The sequence below is a fragment of the Enhydra lutris genome, unplaced genomic scaffold, assembly GCF_002288905.1.
Source record: "Enhydra lutris kenyoni isolate GAN:26980312 unplaced genomic scaffold, ASM228890v2 scaffoldscaffold21, whole genome shotgun sequence".
Taxonomy (NCBI): Eukaryota; Metazoa; Chordata; class Mammalia; order Carnivora; family Mustelidae; genus Enhydra; species Enhydra lutris.
Window position 1 is genome coordinate 35009143 of NW_019154105.1, and position 21902 is coordinate 35031044.

Here is a 21902-nt window from a genome sequence, read left to right on the forward strand (position 1 = left end):
ATAAATAAAATCTTTTATAAGAGAAAAACTTTATGGAAAACTTTATGCCAACAAATTGGACAACGTGGGAGAAATGGATAAATTCCTAGAAACATATAATCTACCAAAATGGAAACAGGAAGAAATAGAAAATTTGAACAGACCAATTGCCAGCAAAGAAATTGAATCAGTAATCAAAAAGCTCCCATCAAACGAAAGTCCAGGACCAAGTAGCGTCCCACAGGAATTCTACCCAACATCTAAGAAGAGTTAATACCTATTCTTCTTAACCTATTTCAAAAAATACAGGAGGAAGGAAAACTTCCAAACTCATTCTACGAGGCCAGTGTTACCCTGATGCCAAAACCAGATAAAGATGTCACAGAAAGAGAGACCTAGAGGTCAGTATCGCTGAGGAATATAGATGCAAAAATTCTCAACAAAATACCAGCAAATCAAATCCAATAATATATCTTAAAAATTATTGATGACGATCAAGTGGGATTTATGCCTGGGTTGTAAGAGTGGTTCAGTGTTCCCAGATCAACCAGTGTGATACGTCACATCAAGATGAGAAAGGATAAGAACCGTATGATCATTTCAATAGATGCAGAAAAAGCATTTGAGGGGGTCCCTGGGTCATTCAGCTGGTTAAGCATCTGACTCTTGGTCTCAGTTCAGGTCTTGATCTCAGGGTTATAAGTTCAAGCCTCACACTGAAAAAGAAAAGAAAAGAAAAAGCATTTGCCAAATACAACATCCATTCATGATAAAAACCCTCAACAAGGCAGGTTTAGAGGGAACACACCTCAACATAATAAAGGCCATAAAAACTGAGAATCTTTTCCCCTAAAGTCAGAAATAAGACAAGGATGTGCACTCTCACCACTTTTATTCAACATAGCACTAGAAGTCCTAGCCACAGCAATCAGACAACAATGACAACATAAAAGGCATCCAAATCAGCAAGGAAGAAGTAAAACCTTCACTATTTACAGATGACATACTACTATGTATAGAAAACCAACAAGACTACCAAAAAACTTCTAGAACTGATACATGAATTCAGTCAAGTCACAGGATACAAAATCAGTATACAGAAACCTGTTACATTTCTATACACCAGTAATGAAGCAGCAAAAAGAGAAACCAAGGAATTGATCCCATTTACAATTGCACCAAAAATGATGCCTCAGAATAAACCCAACCAAAGAGGTGAAAGAACTGTACTCTGAAAACTACAGAAACCTGACCGATAAAAGAAATTGAAGATGATACAAAGAAACAGAAAGATATACTATGCTCATGGATTGGAAGAACAAATATTGTTAAAATATCTATACTACCCAAAGCATTCTACACGTTTAATGCAATTCCTATCAAAATACCAACAGCGTTTTTCACAGAACTAGAACAAACAATCCCAAAATTTGTAGGGACCCACAAAAGACCCCAAACAGGTACAGCAATCTTGAAAAGGAAAAAGAAAAAAAAGAAAAAAAAAAAAAAAAAAATAAACTGGAGGCACCACAATTCCAGACTTCAAGCTCTATTACAAAGCTGTAGTTATCAAAACAGTATGGTACTGGCACAAAAACAGACACATAAGTCAACAGAACAGAATAGTAAATCCAGAAATAAACTCACAATTTTATGGACAATTTCTCTTTGGCAAAGCAGGAAAGAAGAGCCAATGGGAAAAAGATAGTCTCTTCAACAAATGGTGTTGGGAAAACTGGACAGCAACATGCAAAAGAATGAAACCGGACCACTTTCTTACGCCAGACACAAAAATAAATTCAAAATGGATTAAAGACCTAACTGTGAGACCTTGAAACCATAAAAATCCTAGAAAAGAGTACAGGCATTAATTTCTCTGACATCAGGTGTAGCAAGTTTTTTCTAGATAGATCTCCTAAGTCAAGGAAAACAAAAGCAAAAACAAACTATTGGGACTACATCAAAATAAAAGCCTCTGCACAGCAAAGGAGACAATCAACAAAACTAAAGGGCAGCCTGAGGAACGGGTGAAGATATATGCCAATGACATATTCAGTAAAGGGTTAGCATCCAAGATTACACAAAGAACTTATAAAACTCAACACCCTGAATCCAAATAATTCAATTTAAAAATGAGCAGAGAACATGAACAGACACTTCTCCAAAGAAAGCATCCAGATGGCCAGACACATGAAAAGATCCTCACCATCATTCATCATCAGGGAGATGCAAATCGAAACTACAATGAGATATCACCTCACAGAGGTCAGAATGGCTAAAAATCAACAACCCGGGAAACAAGGATTGGCGAGGCTGCGGAGAAAAAAGAACGCTTGTGCACTGTCGGAGGCAACGCAAACGGGTGCAGCCCATGGAAAACAGGAAGGTCCTCAAAAAGCTACAAATAGAACTTTCCTAGGATCCAGCAATTGCACTACTGGGTATTTACCTAAATAATACAAAAACACTAATTCCAAGAGGTACATACACCCCTCTTTTTATAGCAGCACTATTTACAATAGCCAAGGTATGGAAACAATCCAATTGTCCCTTGCTTGAGGAATAGATAAAGAAGCTGTGGTACACACACACACACACACAGGAATATTCTTTGGCCTTAAAAAGACTGAAATCTTGCCATTTGCAATGAATGGATAGAGCTAGCGAGTATAATGCCAAATGAAGTAAGTCAGTGAAAGACAAATACCGTATGAATCTTATAGGTGGAATTTAAGAAACAAGACAAATAAGCAAAGGGGAAGAGAGAGGCAAGCCAAGAAACAGACTCTTAACTATAGAGAACAAACTGGTGGTTACTAGAGGGGAGGTGGTGGGGGGTGGGGGAAACAGGTGAAGGGGCTTAAGAGTACCCTTATCACGAGGAGCACTGAGTAATGGGAAGAGTCGTTGAATCACTCTATTGCACACCGGAAACTAATATAGCACCGTATGTTTATGATACCGGAATTAAAAGTTTTTAAATATTTAAAACATGAACAGTCTAGAAAATATTTGTAATTCTTATGAAAACAGCTAATATCCCTAATATACAATGAGACACAGAAAAAGAAAAAGATGAATAATGCAGTTGAAAAAGTGGTAAAGAACACAGGCAGACAGCTTAAAAATCAATAGCAATAACCATAACAACGAACATTCACTGGACAGTTGGGTGTCACATGATGTTCATGTGTTAATACATTCAATCCCCACCAAGACCCACTGAGGTAGGGAATATGGGAACCCATGTTACAGCCACTTCTTCCGCTCCTTTCACAGTCCCTTTCTCCCACAACAAAAGTCGTCACCTACCTCATCTGAGTGCACCATCCTGGGCTGTTAAAATCTCTAGATGCTAAACAAAACAACAACTCGAGACTGTGGCTCTCTTCTCCCACGGCAAAACAGAGTTTAGGTAAGAAGTTCTTTAAGGGCGTGCCAAACTCTTAACAAAGCTCTGTTCTTGAACTAACTTCTTCCTTTCTTTTCCCCCCAACTTTCTCACTGCCTTCTTGCCTTCCCTCTCCTTCCTCTCCTTCCTTATTTCTATCTATCTTTGAATTATAATTTGAAGCAAATCACAGAAGCATATTAACATGTTTGTTTGAATTAAAGAATAAAGTCAGACTTCTGACAAGCTCAGTCTGGTTTTAACAATGAGAACTACTTTTGTAAAACAGGTAACAAATTCAGCATTTTTCCATAAATTAAATAAGATAAACATGCAGATCCAAAGATTTAACAGAAATATATTTAAATCACATGCAATATAATATTCCAGAAATATTCTGCAACTATTTAAACTTATGATGAAGAATATTAGATTTCAACTTTAAAATATAGAAAAAGATCACAGTTATTTTAAAAAAGGTAGGGAATGGGGTGCCCCGGCAGCTCAGTCCATTAAGCATCTGTCTTCAGCTCAGGTCACAGTCTCAGGGTCCTGGAATCGAGCCCTGCATTGGTCTCCCTGCTCATGGGGAGTCTGCTTCCCCCTCTCCCTCTGTCTCTGCCCCTGACTAATGCTCTCTCTCTCTCTCTCTCTCTCTCTCAAATAAATACTTTTTTTAAATGGTAGGAAGTATTCGAACAAAAATGTTTGAAGACTACAGCGCTGGAAACTGCAACATTACACTGGCCAGTCAGTAACTGGGACAGTACCCAAACTATACATGGAGAAATGGAAATTTAGTTTACAACTAGATCTCATCTTCTTCCCCTTCAGACTTGGTAAAGATTTGAAAGTCTGATAAAACCCAGCATGGGTGAAGCTTTGGGGAAATAGGTTGAAATAAGAGTGTATATTTTGGTAAGTAATTTGACAAGACCGATTACAACTTAAAACGTGCACAACCTTTGGTTCCTGAAAACCTGAAAGACTACATACTAAACTGTTAACAATGGTTATATCTAAGGGGGTGAAATTTGGAAAAATTCATTTTTTTAAAGTTAGTATTTCTGTAATGTTTGAAGTTTTTACAGTATAGAACAAGGAAGAAAAAGCAGCGTAAACCTAAGCAGCGTAAACTTTACCATGATGGCTAAAGTCCAAAACTGAGCTGTTTTTGGAATATCAGAAGGAAATTTAAACACCAGATAGGTGAATAGATTGAATGGCATATAATATTGCTTTCAAATGTAAATTCTACTATTTGGGGAATTAAGAAATGATTCTTAGAAGCCAGACACTGGGCTTCCCTAATCAATTCATAAGTTCTTTCAGCAGCATCCTTAGCAAGTAGTTAAACCTCTTGTATAAATATACTCTCCAATTTTAGACCAAATCCCACATTATTCTGTCTTCATGTCTTTTTTTAATATTACTTGTGTCTTTTATACCATATTATGGATTAATCATTTACCATGGCTTACCTGAAATAAAATCTAATGAAATAAAATGTTTCTCCATTTTTGCCACATTACAATCTTAGGAAACATCCCTGACAAGACAAGTCAAATCATTCATGTTGATGAATTTGTTTATATACCCGCAATAATTCTCTTTGCCACTAGATGGTGATTTAGCTAATGCTGTGCTGAGAAGCTCTTAGAACAGGAGATTGGCCACTAGCCACCAACAGGAGCTACTCAATTAGGAAGTCAAGTCAAGTAAGAAGAAGGGAAATACAAGTGTAATGAACATATCCACTTGTGAATGGCAAAGGAAAAAATATCAAGTCAAAACGAGGGAGCAAACCATATGCATATTAAGGAACTTCTGTAAGAATTATGGGAAAATTCATGGGGCACCTGGGTGGCTAAGTGGGTTAAAGCCTCTGCCTTCGGCTCAGGTCATGATCCCAGGGTCTTTGGATCGAGCCCCGCATCGGGCTCCCTGCTCAGTGGGGAGCCTGCTTCCTCCTCTCTCTCTCTGCCTGCCTCTCTGCCTACTTGTGATCACTGTCAAATAAATAAATAAAATCTTAAAAAAAAAAGAATTATGGGAAAATTCAGAACATGAGAAGTAAGTAAAAAATAGAAGAGATGTTTTAAAATACCTACTGTACAGTCTTGAAGAACTAATTGGGGCCATGTATTTTTAGATGCACTCCTTATTTTGACATCCAAAGTTCAGATGGAATATTCTCGCTCTGCCCTCTATCCATATTTTACTGCAGCATTGTACCCAAGAAGCTACTTGAATTATTTAGGCTATTTTTACCTCAGTCCTTTTGAGGGACAAAGGCTACAAGGGGCTAAGAAATGTGTTTTCAGATAATAAACATCCAATTAAATAATTTTCTCTCTCCTTCCTAAGGTTATTTTATATACTTATTTTTCTTATACTTTACTGAGGCATAAATGTATATAAAACTCAGGATATAAAATTTAGATCTAATTTATCCAAAAACCAACCGCCTCAAAGCCAAAATGCCTTTAGCTTGACTAACGATAACAGCAGAAAGAACTGTTAGTACTACAAGGGAATACTCATGCCCAGCCATTTGCAAAGGTTCTACAGAATCTACGTTATAGTCGTAAGAAGTTGGGTTATTTGGTCATGTTAAAGTGTAACAAAAAGGACGTGGAATGTCTTTATATAACTTAGAAAATCACAACCATTTACTCTCAGCAATATCTGATTGAGTTCCAAGTGACCTTTCTTTTCTTACCTGTAAGGCTGTACTTTAATCCCAAGGTCTTGAAATTCTAGTGCTTTCTTCACGACAGCTTCGTTTTCTTCTGGGTAGACTGAACATGTGCAGTAAACGACTGCTTGAGCCTTAGTAACTATAAAGGAGGTGTAATTAATGATAATAATGACCCCCTTAACAATTCTAAACAGATTTATGTTTCCAAACATCTACTTGATACTAATACCACATGGCTATAATGGGAATGATTTCCATAAACGCTTGCATGACTCCCCTTTAAAGCACAGATTAGTAATGTAAGACTGTGGCCAAGAAGTAAAGGAAGTCTAATTGGATTGTGTGGAAATTGAAAATTCTTTTTTTTTTTCAAATTTTAATTTAAATTCTAGTTAGTTAACATACAGTGTGATATTAGTTTTCTGTGTATAAATTAGTGATTCATCACTTATATCCAATACCCAGTGCTCATCACAAGAGCCCTCCTTAATCCCCATCAACCATTTAATCCATCCTCCCACTTACCTTCCCTTCTAGAAACCCTCAGTTTGTTCTCTATAGTTAAGCGTCCACTTTCTGGTTTGCCTCTTTTTTTCTCTCCTATGTTCATCTGTTCTGTGTCTTAAATCCTATGTATAAGTGAAATCATATGGAATTTGTCTTTCTTTGAATGACTTCACTTAGCATAACACTTTCTAGCTTCATCCACATTGTTGCAAACGGCAAGATTTCATTCCTTTTTGTGGCTGAGCAATATTCCATTGTATATACACACCCCATCTTCTTTATCCATTCATCAGTCAATGGACATTTGGGCTCTTTCCATAATTTGGCTATTGTTGATAATGCTTCTATGAACACTATGAACACTGGCGTGCATGTGTCTCTTCATATCAGTATTTTTCTATCCTTTGGGTAAATACCTAGTAGTACAATTGCTGGATCATAGGGTAGTTCTATTTTTGACTTTTCAAGGAACCTTTGTACTGTCTTCCAGAATGTCTGCACCAGTTTGCATTCCCACCAACAGTTAAGAGGGTTCCCCTTTCTCAGCATCCTTGCCAATATCTGTTGTTTTTGTGTTGTTAATTTTAGTCATTCTGACAGGTGTGAGGTGATACCTCATTGTACTTTTGATTTGCATTTCCCTGCTGATGACTGATGTTGAGAATCTTTTCATGTGTCTGTTGGCCATCTGGATGTCTTCTTTGGAAAAATGTCTATTCATGTCTTCTGCCATTTCTTAACTGGATTATTTGGTTTGGGGTGTTGAGTTTGACAAGTTCTTTACAGATTTTGGATACTAACCCTTTATTGGATATTTGTAAATATCTTCTCCCATTCCAAAGGTTGCCTTTTAGTTTTATTGATTGGTTACTTCACTGGGCAGAAGCTTTTTATCTTGATGAAGTCCCAAAAGGTTATTTTTGCTTTTGTTTCCCTTGACTCAAGGGCCCTATCTAGTAAGAAGTTGCTATGTCTAATGTAAAAGAGGTTACTGCCTGTGTTCTCATCTAGGATTTTGATTGTTTCTTATCTCATATGTAGGTCTTTCACCCATTTTGAATTTATTTTTGTGTATGGCATGAGAAAGTGGTCCAGTTTCATTCTTTTGCATGTTGCTGTCCAGTTTTCCCAGCACCATTTGTTGAAGAGAGACTGTCTTTTTCCCATTGGATATTCTTTCCCGCTTTGTTGAAGATTAGTTCTGGGTCCATTTCGGGGTTTTCCATGCTGTTCCATGGATCCATGTGTCTGTTTTTGTGCCAGTACCATACTATCTTGATCATTACAGCTTTGTAGTATAACTTGAAGTCCAGAATTTTGATGCCTCAGCTTTGCTTTGCTTTTTTAAGATTGCTTTGGTTTTTTGGGGTCTTTTGTGGTTCTGTACAATTTTAGGATTATTTATTCTAATTCTATGAAAAATGATGGTGGTATCTTGATAGGAATTGTATTAAATGTGTAGATTGCTTTGCATAGTATAACATTTAAACAATATTTGTTCTCCTGATCTATGAACATGGAATGTTTTCCCACTTCTTTGTATCATTTTCAATTTCATTCTCCAGTGTTTTACAGTTTTCAGAGAACAGGCCTTTCACCTCTTTGGTTGGTTTATTCCTATGTGTCTTATGGTTTTTGGTACAGTTGTATATGATATAAATTCCTTGATTTCTCTTTTTGCTGCTTCATTATTGGTGTATAGAAATGCAACACATCTCTGTCCATTGATTTTGTATCCTGTGACTTTACTGAATTTGTGTTATTGGTTCTAGTAATTTTTTAGTGGAGTCTTTGTGTTATCCAAATAGAGTATCATGTGACCTGCAAATAGTGAAAGTTTGACGTTTTTCTTGCCAATTTGGGTGCCTTTTATTTTTTTGGTTATCCGATTGCTAGGCTAGGACTTTCAGTACTATGTTAAGTAACAGCAGTGAGAGTGGGCATCCCTGTCTTGTTACTGACCATAGAGGAAAAGTTCTCATTTTTTTCCCCATTAAGGATGATATTAGGTGTGGGTTTTTCATATATGGCTTTTTTTTTTTTTTAAGATTCAATTTATTTATTTGTCAGAGAGAGAGAGAGCACAAGCAGACAGTGTGGCAGGCAGAGAGAGAGGGAGAAGCAGACTCCCTGCTGAGCAGGGAGCCCAATGCAGGACTCGATATATATGGCTTTTATTATGTTGAGGTTATGTTCCCTCTATCCCTACTCTGTTGAGGTTTTTTAATCATGAATGCATGTTGTATTTTGTCAAATCCTTTTTTTGCATCTATTGAGAGGATCATGTGGTTCTTATTGTTTCTTTTATTAACGTGGTGTATCATGTTGATTGATTTACTGATGTTGAACCACACTTGCAACCCAGTAATAAATCTCGCTTGATCGTGAATAATTCTTCTAATGTATTGTTGGATTTGGCTTGCTAATATTTTATTGAGAATTTTTGCATCCATGCTCATCAGGAATATTGGCCTGTGGGGCCTTCGTCTGGTTTTGGAATCAAGGTAATACAGCCTTGTAGAATGAGTTTGAAAGTCTTCTTTCCATTTCTATTTTTTGTAATAGTTGGAGAAGAATAGGTATTAACTCTTTAATGTTTGGAAGAATTTCCTGGGAAGCCATCCAGCCCTGGGCTTTTGTTTGCTGGGAGAGTTTTTGTTTTTTTTAAGAATTTTTTATTTATTTGAGAGAGAGAGAGAGAGAGAGAGAGTGTGTGTGTGTGTGTGTGTGTGTAGGGAGGCAGAGGGAGAAGGAGAGAATTTTTAAGCAGACTTTCCACTGAGCACAGAGCCTGATGAGGGCTCAGTCCCAGGACCCTGAGATCATGACCTGAGTCAAAATCAAGAGTCAGATGCTTAACCAACTGAGCCACCTAGGCACCCCTGTTGGGAGGTTTTTGATTACTGATTTCATTTTTTTGCTGGTTATCAGTCTGTTCAAGTTTTCTATTTCTTCCTGTTTCAGTTTTGGTAGTTTATATGTTTCTAGGAATTTATCCATTTCTTCTGGGTTGTCCAATATGTTGGTATAATGTTTTTCGTAATATTCTCTTAAAATTGTATTTCTGTGGTGTTGGTTTTAATTTCTCCTCTCTCCTTTGTGATTTTATTTATTTGGGTCCTTTCTTCTTTCTTTTTGATAAGTCTGAGTAGGGGTTTATTGATTTTTTTGTTTTCAAAGAACAGGCTGCTGGTTTCATCGATCTATCTGGAAACTGGAAGCTCCAGCAATGTGACCAAGCCAGTTACAGACAAGCAATACTTGACAGCACCATGAGCTTGATCCTCCTGGCATTCTCCCACAAGCCATATCACAGAACTAGTTTAAAGGACTCAAACAGACTTAGGTATGGATTCTAATTCTTTACTTAACTGCTGTATGAACCTGGCAAATTTAGTTAAACTCTCAGATTCTTCTTCTGTAAAATGAGATACTACTACTACTGGCACTCACTCATTTATTCACACATTATCAAACACCTACTCCATGTTAAGCACTAGTCTAAGCACCCAAGATACACAGACAAAAATCGCTGTCCCTGGGGAGCTCCTTTTCCATGCTTTATTGACATGATAAGACACAAACAGTTAAATCAGATAGTATCTTTAGGAGGTGATAAGTGCTGTAGAGAAAAAGTAGGGATGGAGGATAGTTTCAGGAGATGATACTGTAATTTTAAATAAAGTAATTAGAGAAAGCATAAAAAATTATTTACCAACCTTCTAATCTTCCAACCAACTTATTTCATAGATATTCATATATATGTATTCAGGTTCAAATTAATGTTTATTAGTAGCATCAACTAAAAGGGCAGACCTGCTCTGGGCTTTCCATGTGTCTTATTTCTACCTCATCTATGTTCTACCTTCATGTACTGAATTATCTATACCTGTATATTTGAGCCTTTGGAGATCGGATTTATTCACACTCATATCCCTATTATCCAGCCTAACCCAGAGTTCACACTTGATAAACATGCCCTGAATTAATAATAGTTTATGTCATTTCTCAGAGACTTCTCAATTTCCCATATCCATATCCATTTGAGGGCAATGCTCCTCCAAACCTAAATGGTACTTAAATCTAAATGGAATGATTGAAACAACAAAATAAATACCTAAAGAGCTTACTCAGAATTCAAATCAAGAAATCTAGGCTTTGTTTGTAATTGCATTTCTCTATTCTCTGTTTAGTACTAAGAGATGTAAGAGTTTGATTAAAATTTGGATGGTAGAATAGTTATTATGGGCAGGCACAATGACAACAGAAAAATCACATCAAGTAAGAAGCCAAAGGAAACAAAATGGTTCCATAATGGATGTATGTAATTATTTTACTGCAGCATGAAGAAACTGTTTATTATGCTTGCTAACCTATGCTACAAATGATAGCACAGAACCTATTTTTATTTATTTATTTATTTAAGATTTTATTTATTTGTCAGAGAGAATGAGCACAGGCAGAGGCAGAGGGAGAAGCAGGCTCCCTGCTGAGCAAGGAGCCCGATGTGGGACTCGATCCCAGGACGCTGGGATCATGACCTGAGCCGAAGGCAGCTGCTTAACCAACTGAGCCACCCAGACGTCCCCAGAACCTATTTTTTAAAAGGCAGACTGAGGGGTGTCTGGGTGGCTCAGTTGGTTAAAGCCTCTGCCTTCAGCTCAGGTCATGGTCCCAGAGTCCTGGGATTGAGCCCCGCATTGGGCTCTCTGCTCAGTGGGGAGCCTGCTTCCCCCTCTCTCTGTCTCTGCCTGCCTCTCTGCCTACTTGTGATCTCTGTCAAATAAATAAAATCTTAAAAAAAAATAAATAAAAGGCAGACTGAACTGGGTAAAAATAAATATTCTGGTATTAGAAGGCACTAATTTTGGAAAATTCACTATGATTCACAACTCATTGTCCAACTGTAATAGATAAATGAAGTATTAATGTTTCTAAGATTTACAACATATTTTAAGATTGCACTGATGATGAACTTACATTTCATTGCATGTGTGAGCTGTTCGTATTGCTGTTGAGCAAGAATGTGAAGTTTATCTTCTGATGTGCCTCCTTGAGAGAAATCTTTAAGTAAACCTGTATCTAAAAGCAAATAAATCCTTTAAAATACATTGCTATTGGGTGTTGTTCATATATTGCTATAATCACATAGTTTAATTTTTAAATCATTTTTCCTATTAGAGTTTTCACGGAAAATATTTATTAAAACTACATAAATAGTATTATAAACATGCTGAGTTAAAATTAAAAAGCTAAATAAAGGTAATTTTGCTTAGTTTTAATATTGTTTTTCTTCTCCAAGTTCTTATGAGACAGTCATCCTACTAGCCAACTAAGTCATTTAGGTACAGAAGAGAGAATGCTGTAATTCTGGAAACTAACAGAGGAAAAGAAAAGAGATTTATTTCCAAGGCAGAAAGGTGATGAGCTATAGTTAGATTTGAGTAGGAAAAAACACAAAAGGATACAGTTAACAACATTAACTTAGCAAAGAAATTTTGGAAGAAAAAAATTAAGAGAAGTGAATATGTCTTCATAGATTAAGAAAGAAGTCAAGAAACTCTTAAAGAAAACTTTAGGAAATTTTTTAAACTGAGTTCCTTGATATTAACTAAGATATATTGAATACTGTTTTATATACATTATTTTGTTTATCAATACCCGTTTTTAAAAATACTTTTTACTTATTTATTTGAAAGAGAGTGAGAGCAAGAGGGCATTAGCATGAGCTAGGGTGGTGGGGGGAGAGGGCCAGAGGGAGAGGGAGAAGCAGATTCCCTTCATGGACTGAGTCACTCAGGGGCCCCTACCACCCCCTTTATTACCCCTTTAAACATGAAGAAAACTGTTCAAACATATATTAAACCACTTGTCTAAGGTCACATAACTACTAGGTGTAGAACCATGATTCTGGCTCAGAAATCTGACCAGGGAGTCCAAACCTCTAACTTCTGTTTATTCTGCCTCTCAGTAACTCCCTGGAGTGAGAATCAATTATTTATGCCATAATTGGCTGTTCTCCTTTCCAGCACTATCACTAAAGGTTAATTAAACTCCATTTCTTCCCAATTTAGCTTTACACTTCACATTTTTCTATCTCTATTCACCACTTCTTAGAGGACCATTTACACATTATTGTACTATAAAACCATATCAATTTACCTCTTTCACCCCATTTTAATGTAATTCCAAGTTGTTAGCAAAGAGCAATTTCATATACTCCTCAATGCTTCAAATATTTTTCAATGTTAAAATGTCTTTCAAACTAATACACAATTTCTCCCTTGTACCTCATATCTAAGTCTTTTGGGTTCATCCTCACTAGTTTTATTACTAATATTTCTACCTTGGGCACTAGGTCAGCAGCTCTTTATTACCTCCTCAGAGGAAACCCTCCTTTTTCCCCAGGTTTGTGGAAGGCAGCTTCTTGGCTTATCCTGTTGTCTCTTGATCAAAGTTTTCAGAACGTTTCTAAAACTTAGGAAACTTTTTACTTTCTGCCTTTCCATCATTGGTGGTCCCTTTGGGCTTTCCCAGCCCACACTCCCGGCTCCAACCAGCCTTTAGTTTCTTTTTACCTATGGTTAGTCCCCCCGTCCCCCCCATCCCCCCCCTCGCCCCCCCCTCCCCGGCATTCCCACTTCAAGACGGCCCAGTGTAAGGCCAGAGTCTCTCAGTTGGAAGCTCTAGATCTCTTGACTGCGAGGTTTATTATAGGTACAGCTGTTTCTTCCCCTCCTTCCCCAGTGTCCACTAATTCTTATTTATTTCCCAGTTAATGTAGGGAGAGTCTCAGGTCACCATTCTCCCATCTGAGTTGGTTATTCTTCTGTTTTACTGTCGTTGGGAAGAAAGTTTCCATAACATGTCAAAATTCCATGTGCAACAGTGTAGGCCCAGTTACACATGGTGCAGTATCGCGGAATGCGCTAACTCACCTGAATTTAACCCCAGCTTCTCTGTTGACTACCTACGTGACCTTAGGCAACTTGTGAGATTTCTCTGAGTCTTGTCGCCCCCCCCCCACCTACAAAATAGAGATAATCAAAGAACATTATCCTCAAAAAGTGGTTGTAGATATTAAGTGATAGCGCGTGCGTACCACCTAGAATATTGACTGGCACATAGTTGTGTGCAATAAATATTAGTTTCTGTCCCTGCAGTTTTCTCATTTTTGATTCTGTCCTTGGAGAAACAGAAAATAGGTGCTCACTCTACGCTGAATGTTGGTGAAAAGTCTTCGTTATCTAACATTCCAGGTAATCTTATCTAACCAGGGCTTTCAAGATGAACAGATTAGAGTAAGGATCCACTTCAGTTAATGCACAGCAAATATACTCGGATTAAAAAAGTGGCTCCCAGTGTCAGCCTCAGAGTCAGAGCTGTTGTGTTCGGATCTGGGCTCTGACACTAGTTGAACGGCTCCGGGGAGCTTCAACCTGTGAGCCTCAGAGTCCGGACTGGTAAAATGTAGAAAACCAGAGTTCAGTATCTGTGGTTTTCCTTTCCGCAGTTTCAGTTACTGAAGGCCAGCCTCGGTCCCGGAAGCAGAAGATCCTTTTTCTCCGAATCTGCAGAAGGTCAATAGTAACCCAACGCTACGTCACGGTGCTTACGTCACTCAGCTCACTTGGTCTCGTCACACGGACATTTTGGCATCTCTCATCATCCCAAGAAGGGTGAGTACAGTACAAGAAGATATTTTGAAAGAGAAACCACATTTCTGTGACTTTTATTTCAGAATATTGTTATACTTGCTCCATTTTATAATTATTCATCTCTTACTGTGCCCGATTTATAAATTGAACTTTATCATTGGTGCAAAGGTATAGGGAAAAACACAGTACATATAGGGTTCCGTACTGCACATGGTTTTAGGGATCCACTGGGGGTCTTGGAATGAATTTTCATATATAATGGGGGACTACTGTAACTGATTCACAGAGTTCTTGTGAGGACTTGATAAAATAGTCAAAACAAAATGCTTGGTTCACTGTCTTATATACAAGTGCTCAATAAATGGCAGTGTTAAATAATATTTTATGATTTATTAAATAAGCAAATAAAATATTCCTAGAATTAATATTTAATCTGAGGTATTCATATCATAAAATATACATACTTGGGGTTAAAGAAGTCTTGAGTTTGAAATAATGTGATCATGATTTAATTAGGACCATTTTAGAACAGTCTGTAGGGTCTGGCTGATCGACATTTGAATTCTAGCTCTGTTACTAACTTGAACCTGTGTGACCTTATACAAATGAATTAAGCTTTATGAGTCTCAGTTTTTTCATCTAAAATGCTGATAAATTTTAATGCCTATATCTTGAGTTCTGGTATATACCAGAATAGCATAGTGGCCAACATCTGTTCTGATGGCCTACATCATTCCAATTATTAGAAATTCTTAATACTCCCCCTGTGCATATCACAAAGGATTACTATAAGGATTAACTGAGACAATTAATGTAAAGTACTGTATTTTTAAAGATATTTTATTTATTTATTTAGTTGAGAGAGTGAGTGCAAGCAGGGGGAGGGGCAGAGGGAAGAGCGAGGGAAAGAAGCAGACTACGCCCCTAGTGCAGAGCCCAACGTGGGGCTCCATCCCAGGACCCGAGATCATGACCTGAGCCGAAATAAAAAATCAGCCACTTAACCGACTGATCTACTTAGGTGACCTGTAAAGTACTTTATACATTGTAAGTGCTCTATACATGCTAGCTATTCATTAATCAGATATATTTAATGTGTCCTTTTAATGATTTTAAATAACTTTATTTTTGAAATTATCAAGTTTCAATAATTTATAAATTAAAAATTTTTAAAGTACCTTCATGTTCATTTAGTATAAATTCCACTGGATTACTAACACCCAGTCCTGAACAACGAGGTAGCAGCAGAATCACTTTAACTTTCTGTAATCTATGATCCTTTGATTCAATGTTAAGAAATGTCTCATGAAGTATTTCAATATCTTGGAGGAAAAAAACAAAAATTAATGTAAAAACATTAATTAAAAATCTTAATACAGTATGTAACTAGATTGATTTATTATTGTTCATTTTTAAATCCTCAACATCACAAAAAAATCATCTTAACATAGAAAAGAGAGCTATTGTTCTCTGATAACTTCCTAAAGTTAAAACATGAATTCTCTTTCTCCTTCACTTGAGGGAACAATTTTGAGATTTAAATACTTCTACATAAAATGTTGTTTCATTTTTCATCGTGAACTCCAGGCTCTTTCAAAATAGTGTGATGTAGTGGAGGGAAATGGGATTTGGGGGCAGAAATACCCAAGTGTGACTCCCAACTCCACTGTTTACTAGCTTTGTGACTTAATCTCTCTGAATCTCCATTTCCTCATATTCATAAAACGGGATAATAATGCCTGCTTCATCTAGGTGTGGTGAAGACTGAGATAAAGCAATTTAGTATGGGCCTGGTACATAGTAAATGCTCAGTATTGGTTATTACCCTTTGCCATTTGTAATCTCCATTTATGTTATCTTCCCCAGTGAAAAATGAGTGTCAGTAGCATTTATGAGGGAGTCTAAAGTCCCTTAAGGACTTGGTAATTTAGTTTAAGAAAGTCTGCCCTCCCTCAGAGTATAGTGGTCTGTGCCCCTATCTTCAGGCCACCCCTCCACTTCTGCAATGGCTCCCACTCCCCTCACCTGCTGAGGAGTCCCCCTGAAACTGCTCACCCACCCCCTTTCTCGTCTGATCACCGTGTTTGTCTTCCTATTCTTTCTGTTTTGAAATTGTGGTTGTTTTTCTAATCAGTGGACCTTTTCCTTTTCTCCCGTTTTTAACTTTCTGTCAGAAAAATTCAAACATATGTAAAAACAGACAAAAAACTGTAATAAAGTCTCAAGTATGCACCATGGAGATGCAATAGTGAACCATTCCTGCCCACTTCTGCCTCATCTAGATCTGTACCCACTTCCACCCACCCACATGATTTGAATCTATAAATATTTCACCATCTATCTCTAAAAGAGAAGAACTCCTTTAAAAATACAACCACACAAATTAAAAAATAATTATTCCTTATTATCATTGAATAATAAAAGCATCCAATTATGTGTTAAATTTCCCAATAGTCTCACACATGTCAAAAATTTTTTACAGTTTGTTTGAATCTGGATTTTAATAAGATGCACACATCACAATTAACTGCTAGGCCTTATTTTAAATTTCTTTTTGATAGGTTCCCTTTCCGTTTTTTCTTACAATTTATTTCCTAATGAAACATGGTTATTTGTACTACGAAGAGTTTTCCACAGTCTGGATTTCGCTAATTGCTTCCCTAGAGTGTACTTTTAACATGTTCCTGTCTTCTGTGCTTCCTATGACTTAGTAGCTGGATCTCTAGAAGCTTAATTAGATTCAGTTTTTTCTTTCTTTCTTTCTTCCCTTTTTTGGGGGGGAGGATAGAAAGGGGACAAAACTACTTCACAAGTCACATCATATTCATCCATTAAGTTGTCTTTTCAGCACTAGCAAAGGGGTTGCAAAATAGTCACATTTCAGGTCTGTCATCCTTTTTTCACTTATTAGTTGGAAGACTTCTAAAAGGAGAAACTTCTTTCCTCTACTGTGTGGTTACCTAATGGTTCCTATTCTCTCTTGTTAAGTAGGTAAAAATTCAGGTGGGTGATTGGAAGTAAAATGCTGGGTCACAGTATGTACCTATTCAAGTTTTAGTGACTAATGCTAGTTTTCTAGAGTGTTTGTACAAGTTTACAATCCCACCAGCTGTATTTGAGTATTACCAATGCTCTTTACCTTGCCAGTACCTGGTACTGACAGTCTTTCTTTTAAAAAGTAGATTCCATGCCCAGTGTAGAGCCCAACACAGGGCTTTAACTCACTACCCTGAGGTCAAGACCTGAGCTGAGATCAAGAGTCAGATGCTTAACCAACTGAGCCATCCAAGCACCCTCCCAATCTTTTAAATTTTAATCATTCTGTGGACATGTGGTGATTTTAATTGCATTTCCCTCATTAGTAATTGGATTGACTACTTTTACCTAAGTTTTTTTGGCATCTGGACATCCTGTTTTGTGAAATGACTGGTCACGTCTCTTGCACATTTTCCAATTGGGCTGTCTTTTTATTGTTAATTTGTAAGAACTCTTTATACCCTGTGGATGAAACTTCACCAGTTTATATACTCCCTCTCTACAGTTCGCATTTGCACTCTCTTCATGTACAGAAGTTAGAAGTTTACTATAGTCCGGGTTATCAATCTTTTCCTTTATGGTTAGTGCTTTATGTGTTCTGTTTAAGAAATCTCTACCAATCACAGTCATTAAGTGTTTCTCCTATAATAAATTCTAGAAGATTCTAGATTTGTGTTGATGGTGTGTAAAGTATGGATGGGTTTCACTTTTTCTAGCACCATTTACTGAAAAAACATCTCAGTACTCTGCAGTATCATGTGGATTGAACTGAACCCATACAGATGAACTTAGAAAGTTCATCTCAATGACATTGAGTCTTTCAGTTCATAAACATGATCTTTTTTTTTTTTTTTACTTAGGTCTTCTGTCTTTCAGTAATGGTCCATAGTTCTATGAGGAGGTCTTACACGCCTTTTATGAGAAGTACTCCTAAATGGGTATGGTTTTGGATACTATTGTAAAAGGTATCTGCCTCATTTTCAAACTTTTCATATTGGTATGCAGAAATTGGTTTGTATATCACCTTGTATCTAGCAACCTTGCAACAATCATCTGTGAAATCTATAGTTTAGTTATATTTGAGATTATATTATTAAGTACATACTTCTTTCATACTGTTTCATTTTCCTGATGAACATGTTATATTTCTAGTAATGTTTCTTGACTTAAATCTACTTTGTCAATAGCTCTTTTGTTAGCATATATAATGTATATCTTTTTCTGTGCTTCCAATTTTTTTATATCCTTTTATGTAAGGGTCTCTCTTATAAACAGCATATAGTTGATCTTTAAAATCTAATATTGGCATTCTTTGTCTTTTATTTCAAGTATTAGTCATGCATATGTAATGTGTTTACATATATATTTTTTAAAGCTTAATCTACCTACTTGCTTTCTATTTGTCTTACCTTTTCTTTTTTTTTTTTTATTTATTTTTTATTTTTTATTTTTTTTTTTTAAAGATTTTATTTATTTATCCGACAGAGAACACAAGTAGGCAGAGAGGCAGGCAGAGAGAGAGAGGAGGAAGCAGGCTCCCCGCCGAGCAGAGAGCCTGATGCGGGGCTCGATCCCAGGATCCTGAGATCATGACCTGAGCTGAAGGCAGCGGCTTTAACCCACTGAGCCACCCAGGTGCCCCTGTCTTACCTTTTCTATGGTAATATGGTATTCCAACTCCATATTCTGTTTTCCACCCCCTCCTAGATATTAGTTAAACGTTCTTTTATTATTTGTTTATTCACTGCCCCAGTTATAACACATGCCACTACTTAATAGTTTACTACATTTACCATTTCTTGGACAAAACAAAGATGATAAAAAGCATTAATTCCATTTCCTTCTCTCTAAGTTATGTACCATTGTTGTAATTTAATTGTTTATAACATATATTTTAACCCCACCTTAGTTTATAATCCCACAAAACATTAGATTATAATTATTTAGTTTACTTACCTTTTCCATTGTTTTTCATTTATTCCAGCATCTACAACTTTCTGTATGAGAAAATATTCTTTCTACTCAAAAAATATTCCTTAGTATATCCTCCATTGTGTCTGCTGTTGACAAACTCAGATTTCATTTCTCTAAGAGTACCTTTTTTCAAAGGAAATTTCTGCTGAGTTTAGAAATCTCCTTGGTAGTTTCTTTCTACACTATGCAGATATTAGTAGTTTTTTGGTTTCAGTTATTTCTGTTGAAAAGTTAGTTTTTAGTTTTGTTGCTGTTCCATTAAAGGTAATCTATATTACCACCCAGGCTGCTTTGTCTTTGGTTTTCAGCAGTTATGCCATAATGTACCTAATATTTTTCTATATATTTATTCTTACTGGAGTTCATAGAGCTTCTTGAATCTATGGTGCTTAGTTTATTTCACCTATTTTTGAAAAATTCCCAGCCTTAATTTCAAATATTGTTTCTTCTCAATTATTTTTCTCTTCTCTTTCTGTGTTCTTAATCACAGCATGTGGAAGAGCACTGGATCATTGAGTCTCATGTTTGTTTTATGATCTTTTCCATATTGCTAATCCTTTTGTCTCCCTTTGCTTCAGTCTGGATATTTTCTTGTGGCTTATCAGTTCACTTATTCTTTCTTTAGCTCTGTCTAACCCACTGTTAAATTTTTTACTTCTTAATTTCACATGTTGTATTTTTTAGTTCTAGAATTTTCTTTTGACTTAAAAGAATTATAGTTTCCAGTTCTCTACAGAAATTCTACAACTTGACATTTAGTCTCTTCAGCATACTAATCATAGTTATTTTAAAGTCCACATCTGATATCTCCAATATCTGGACCATCCGTGGGTTTGCTCCTATTGTAGCATTTTTCTCTTTATATCAGTCTTATTTTTTCTTCTTGTTCGCCTTTTGTTGTTGTTGTTGTTTTTAAATTGAGTGCCAGACATTGTATTTGAAAAAATTTAGGAGATAATATGAGATTTAGGATGATGTTATTTTCTTCCAGAGAATTTACTTTTGCTTCTGATAGGCAGCTAAATCTGGGCACTAATAATCCCAGATCACCTTAATCCAATTGGGAATGAGATGACTGGAATTTGGCTTCAGTTTGTTAGACAACTGATCACTATCCAGCATACTTCTCTCTCCAAGTGAAACCCTAGGTATTTACCTGTCTACCTCTCCAGGTCAAGTTCTGAATTCTACTTTTTGTCTCCCTATGAACCTGTCAAAAGTTCTGCTTAGTTTTTCAGCCTCAACGAATCTCTAATAAAATGTTATCTTTAGTCACAGCATGAGCCAATGAAGAAGATTTTGAAAATAAGAAGCCTAAGGGACGTAGCCTCTAGTCCTAGATATTAACACTGTCAAGCACTCCTTTAGATGTGTTCTTTTTTATTAAAGGATGGTAATTTCTACTACCTTCTTTAACTAATTATTATTTGAATTTCAAATTATACAGTAGCTAATGCCAAGCAATATACCAAGTGCCAATATATTCATTAATTTAAACTACAGTCATATAACCAATGTTAAATAATGAGAAGTACCTGGTGTAATATGAACTAGGGAATATCTGAAGAGCATAGTATATACAGAGTTTTTGTAATACAAAAAATAACAAATTCAAACATTTTTGACATTTCAAAATTTTACAGAAACTTAATCACCAAACAAATAAATATTTATACATACTTTTACATCCCATTTTTGTAAAAAGGTTCTTCAGGTCAGGATCCTTAGCTTGTGATTTTACTCCACACACAAATATTTTTGAGGTATTATTATTTGTTAAGACTGACATATGGGCAACTGTGTACCATGAACCTGTATTAACCATTAAGATATCATCATCCATATTTAATAAAGCCCTTACAGAATGGACAGCAAGACTTCGAGATTTGTCCTACAAGATAATAACATGATTAGAATTTCAAATGGTTTGACTAGAAGCATGAACTGACTTTTTTTTGCTTAAATTAAAAAAAAAAAAGGTACTGGGTAGAACTCCTGAGATACCTAATCCATTTGGATTTAAAACATCTTAATATATGTTAGAAGACAAAATTAACAAAAATAACTGATGGAAACAAAGACCTTAACTTTGCTTAACCTAAATTATGAATGTTACCATTTTACTTTCATATAGTGTTAAGACACTGTCAAAAATCCCCAAAATGTGATTAATACATTAGTGATGTCCTACTATAGCATCCATTCTTACCCCTTCATGAAAAACTCAATCATCAGTTACTGCCATTATTTCTTCCCATTACACTGTCATTTAAATCACTGCTAACTCATAGATATTAAAAGTTAGATGGTTGACAAGCTTATAAAAGGGGTCTAGACAAATGGGTTTCTACAGTTGATCTCAGGGCTCAATACGGTATAACTATAAGATAAGGCCAAGAGATTCTACCCAAGAATATGAGTGCTGTGAAGGAATAAACCTTAGAGGACCAAGGTAAATCTGAGGCAAGAATTGGAATCTAAGGACATAAAAATTAATAAAACCTAATTTTTTGGACCATTTATTTTTCATTCTACTGAAACCCCATTATACCTCACATTCTCTTCCTGTATTGTCAGTCATTATACACCTCTTAAAAGTCAATGCTGTAAGACCATATTAAGGAGGTAATGGGAATGTATTACATGTTGCATTTTC

The 21902-nt window shown here is 36.2% G+C and overlaps 1 protein-coding gene across 1 annotated transcript in view; it reads right to left on the reverse strand.

The window, feature by feature from the left end:
- LOC111149232 (NOP2/Sun RNA methyltransferase family member 7) overlaps nucleotides 1–21902 on the reverse strand; it is a 51957-nt gene that overhangs the window by 10279 nt on the left and 19776 nt on the right. Inside the window, exons 6-9 of the mRNA XM_022506181.1 lie at nucleotides 20927–21137; nucleotides 15415–15558; nucleotides 11559–11660; nucleotides 6093–6210 (exon numbers count right to left, since the gene is read on the reverse strand). Of these exons, the coding sequence (XP_022361889.1) occupies nucleotides 6093–6210; nucleotides 11559–11660; nucleotides 15415–15558; nucleotides 20927–21137 (575 nt within the window). The remainder of the gene's footprint in view (nucleotides 1–6092; nucleotides 6211–11558; nucleotides 11661–15414; nucleotides 15559–20926; nucleotides 21138–21902) is intronic.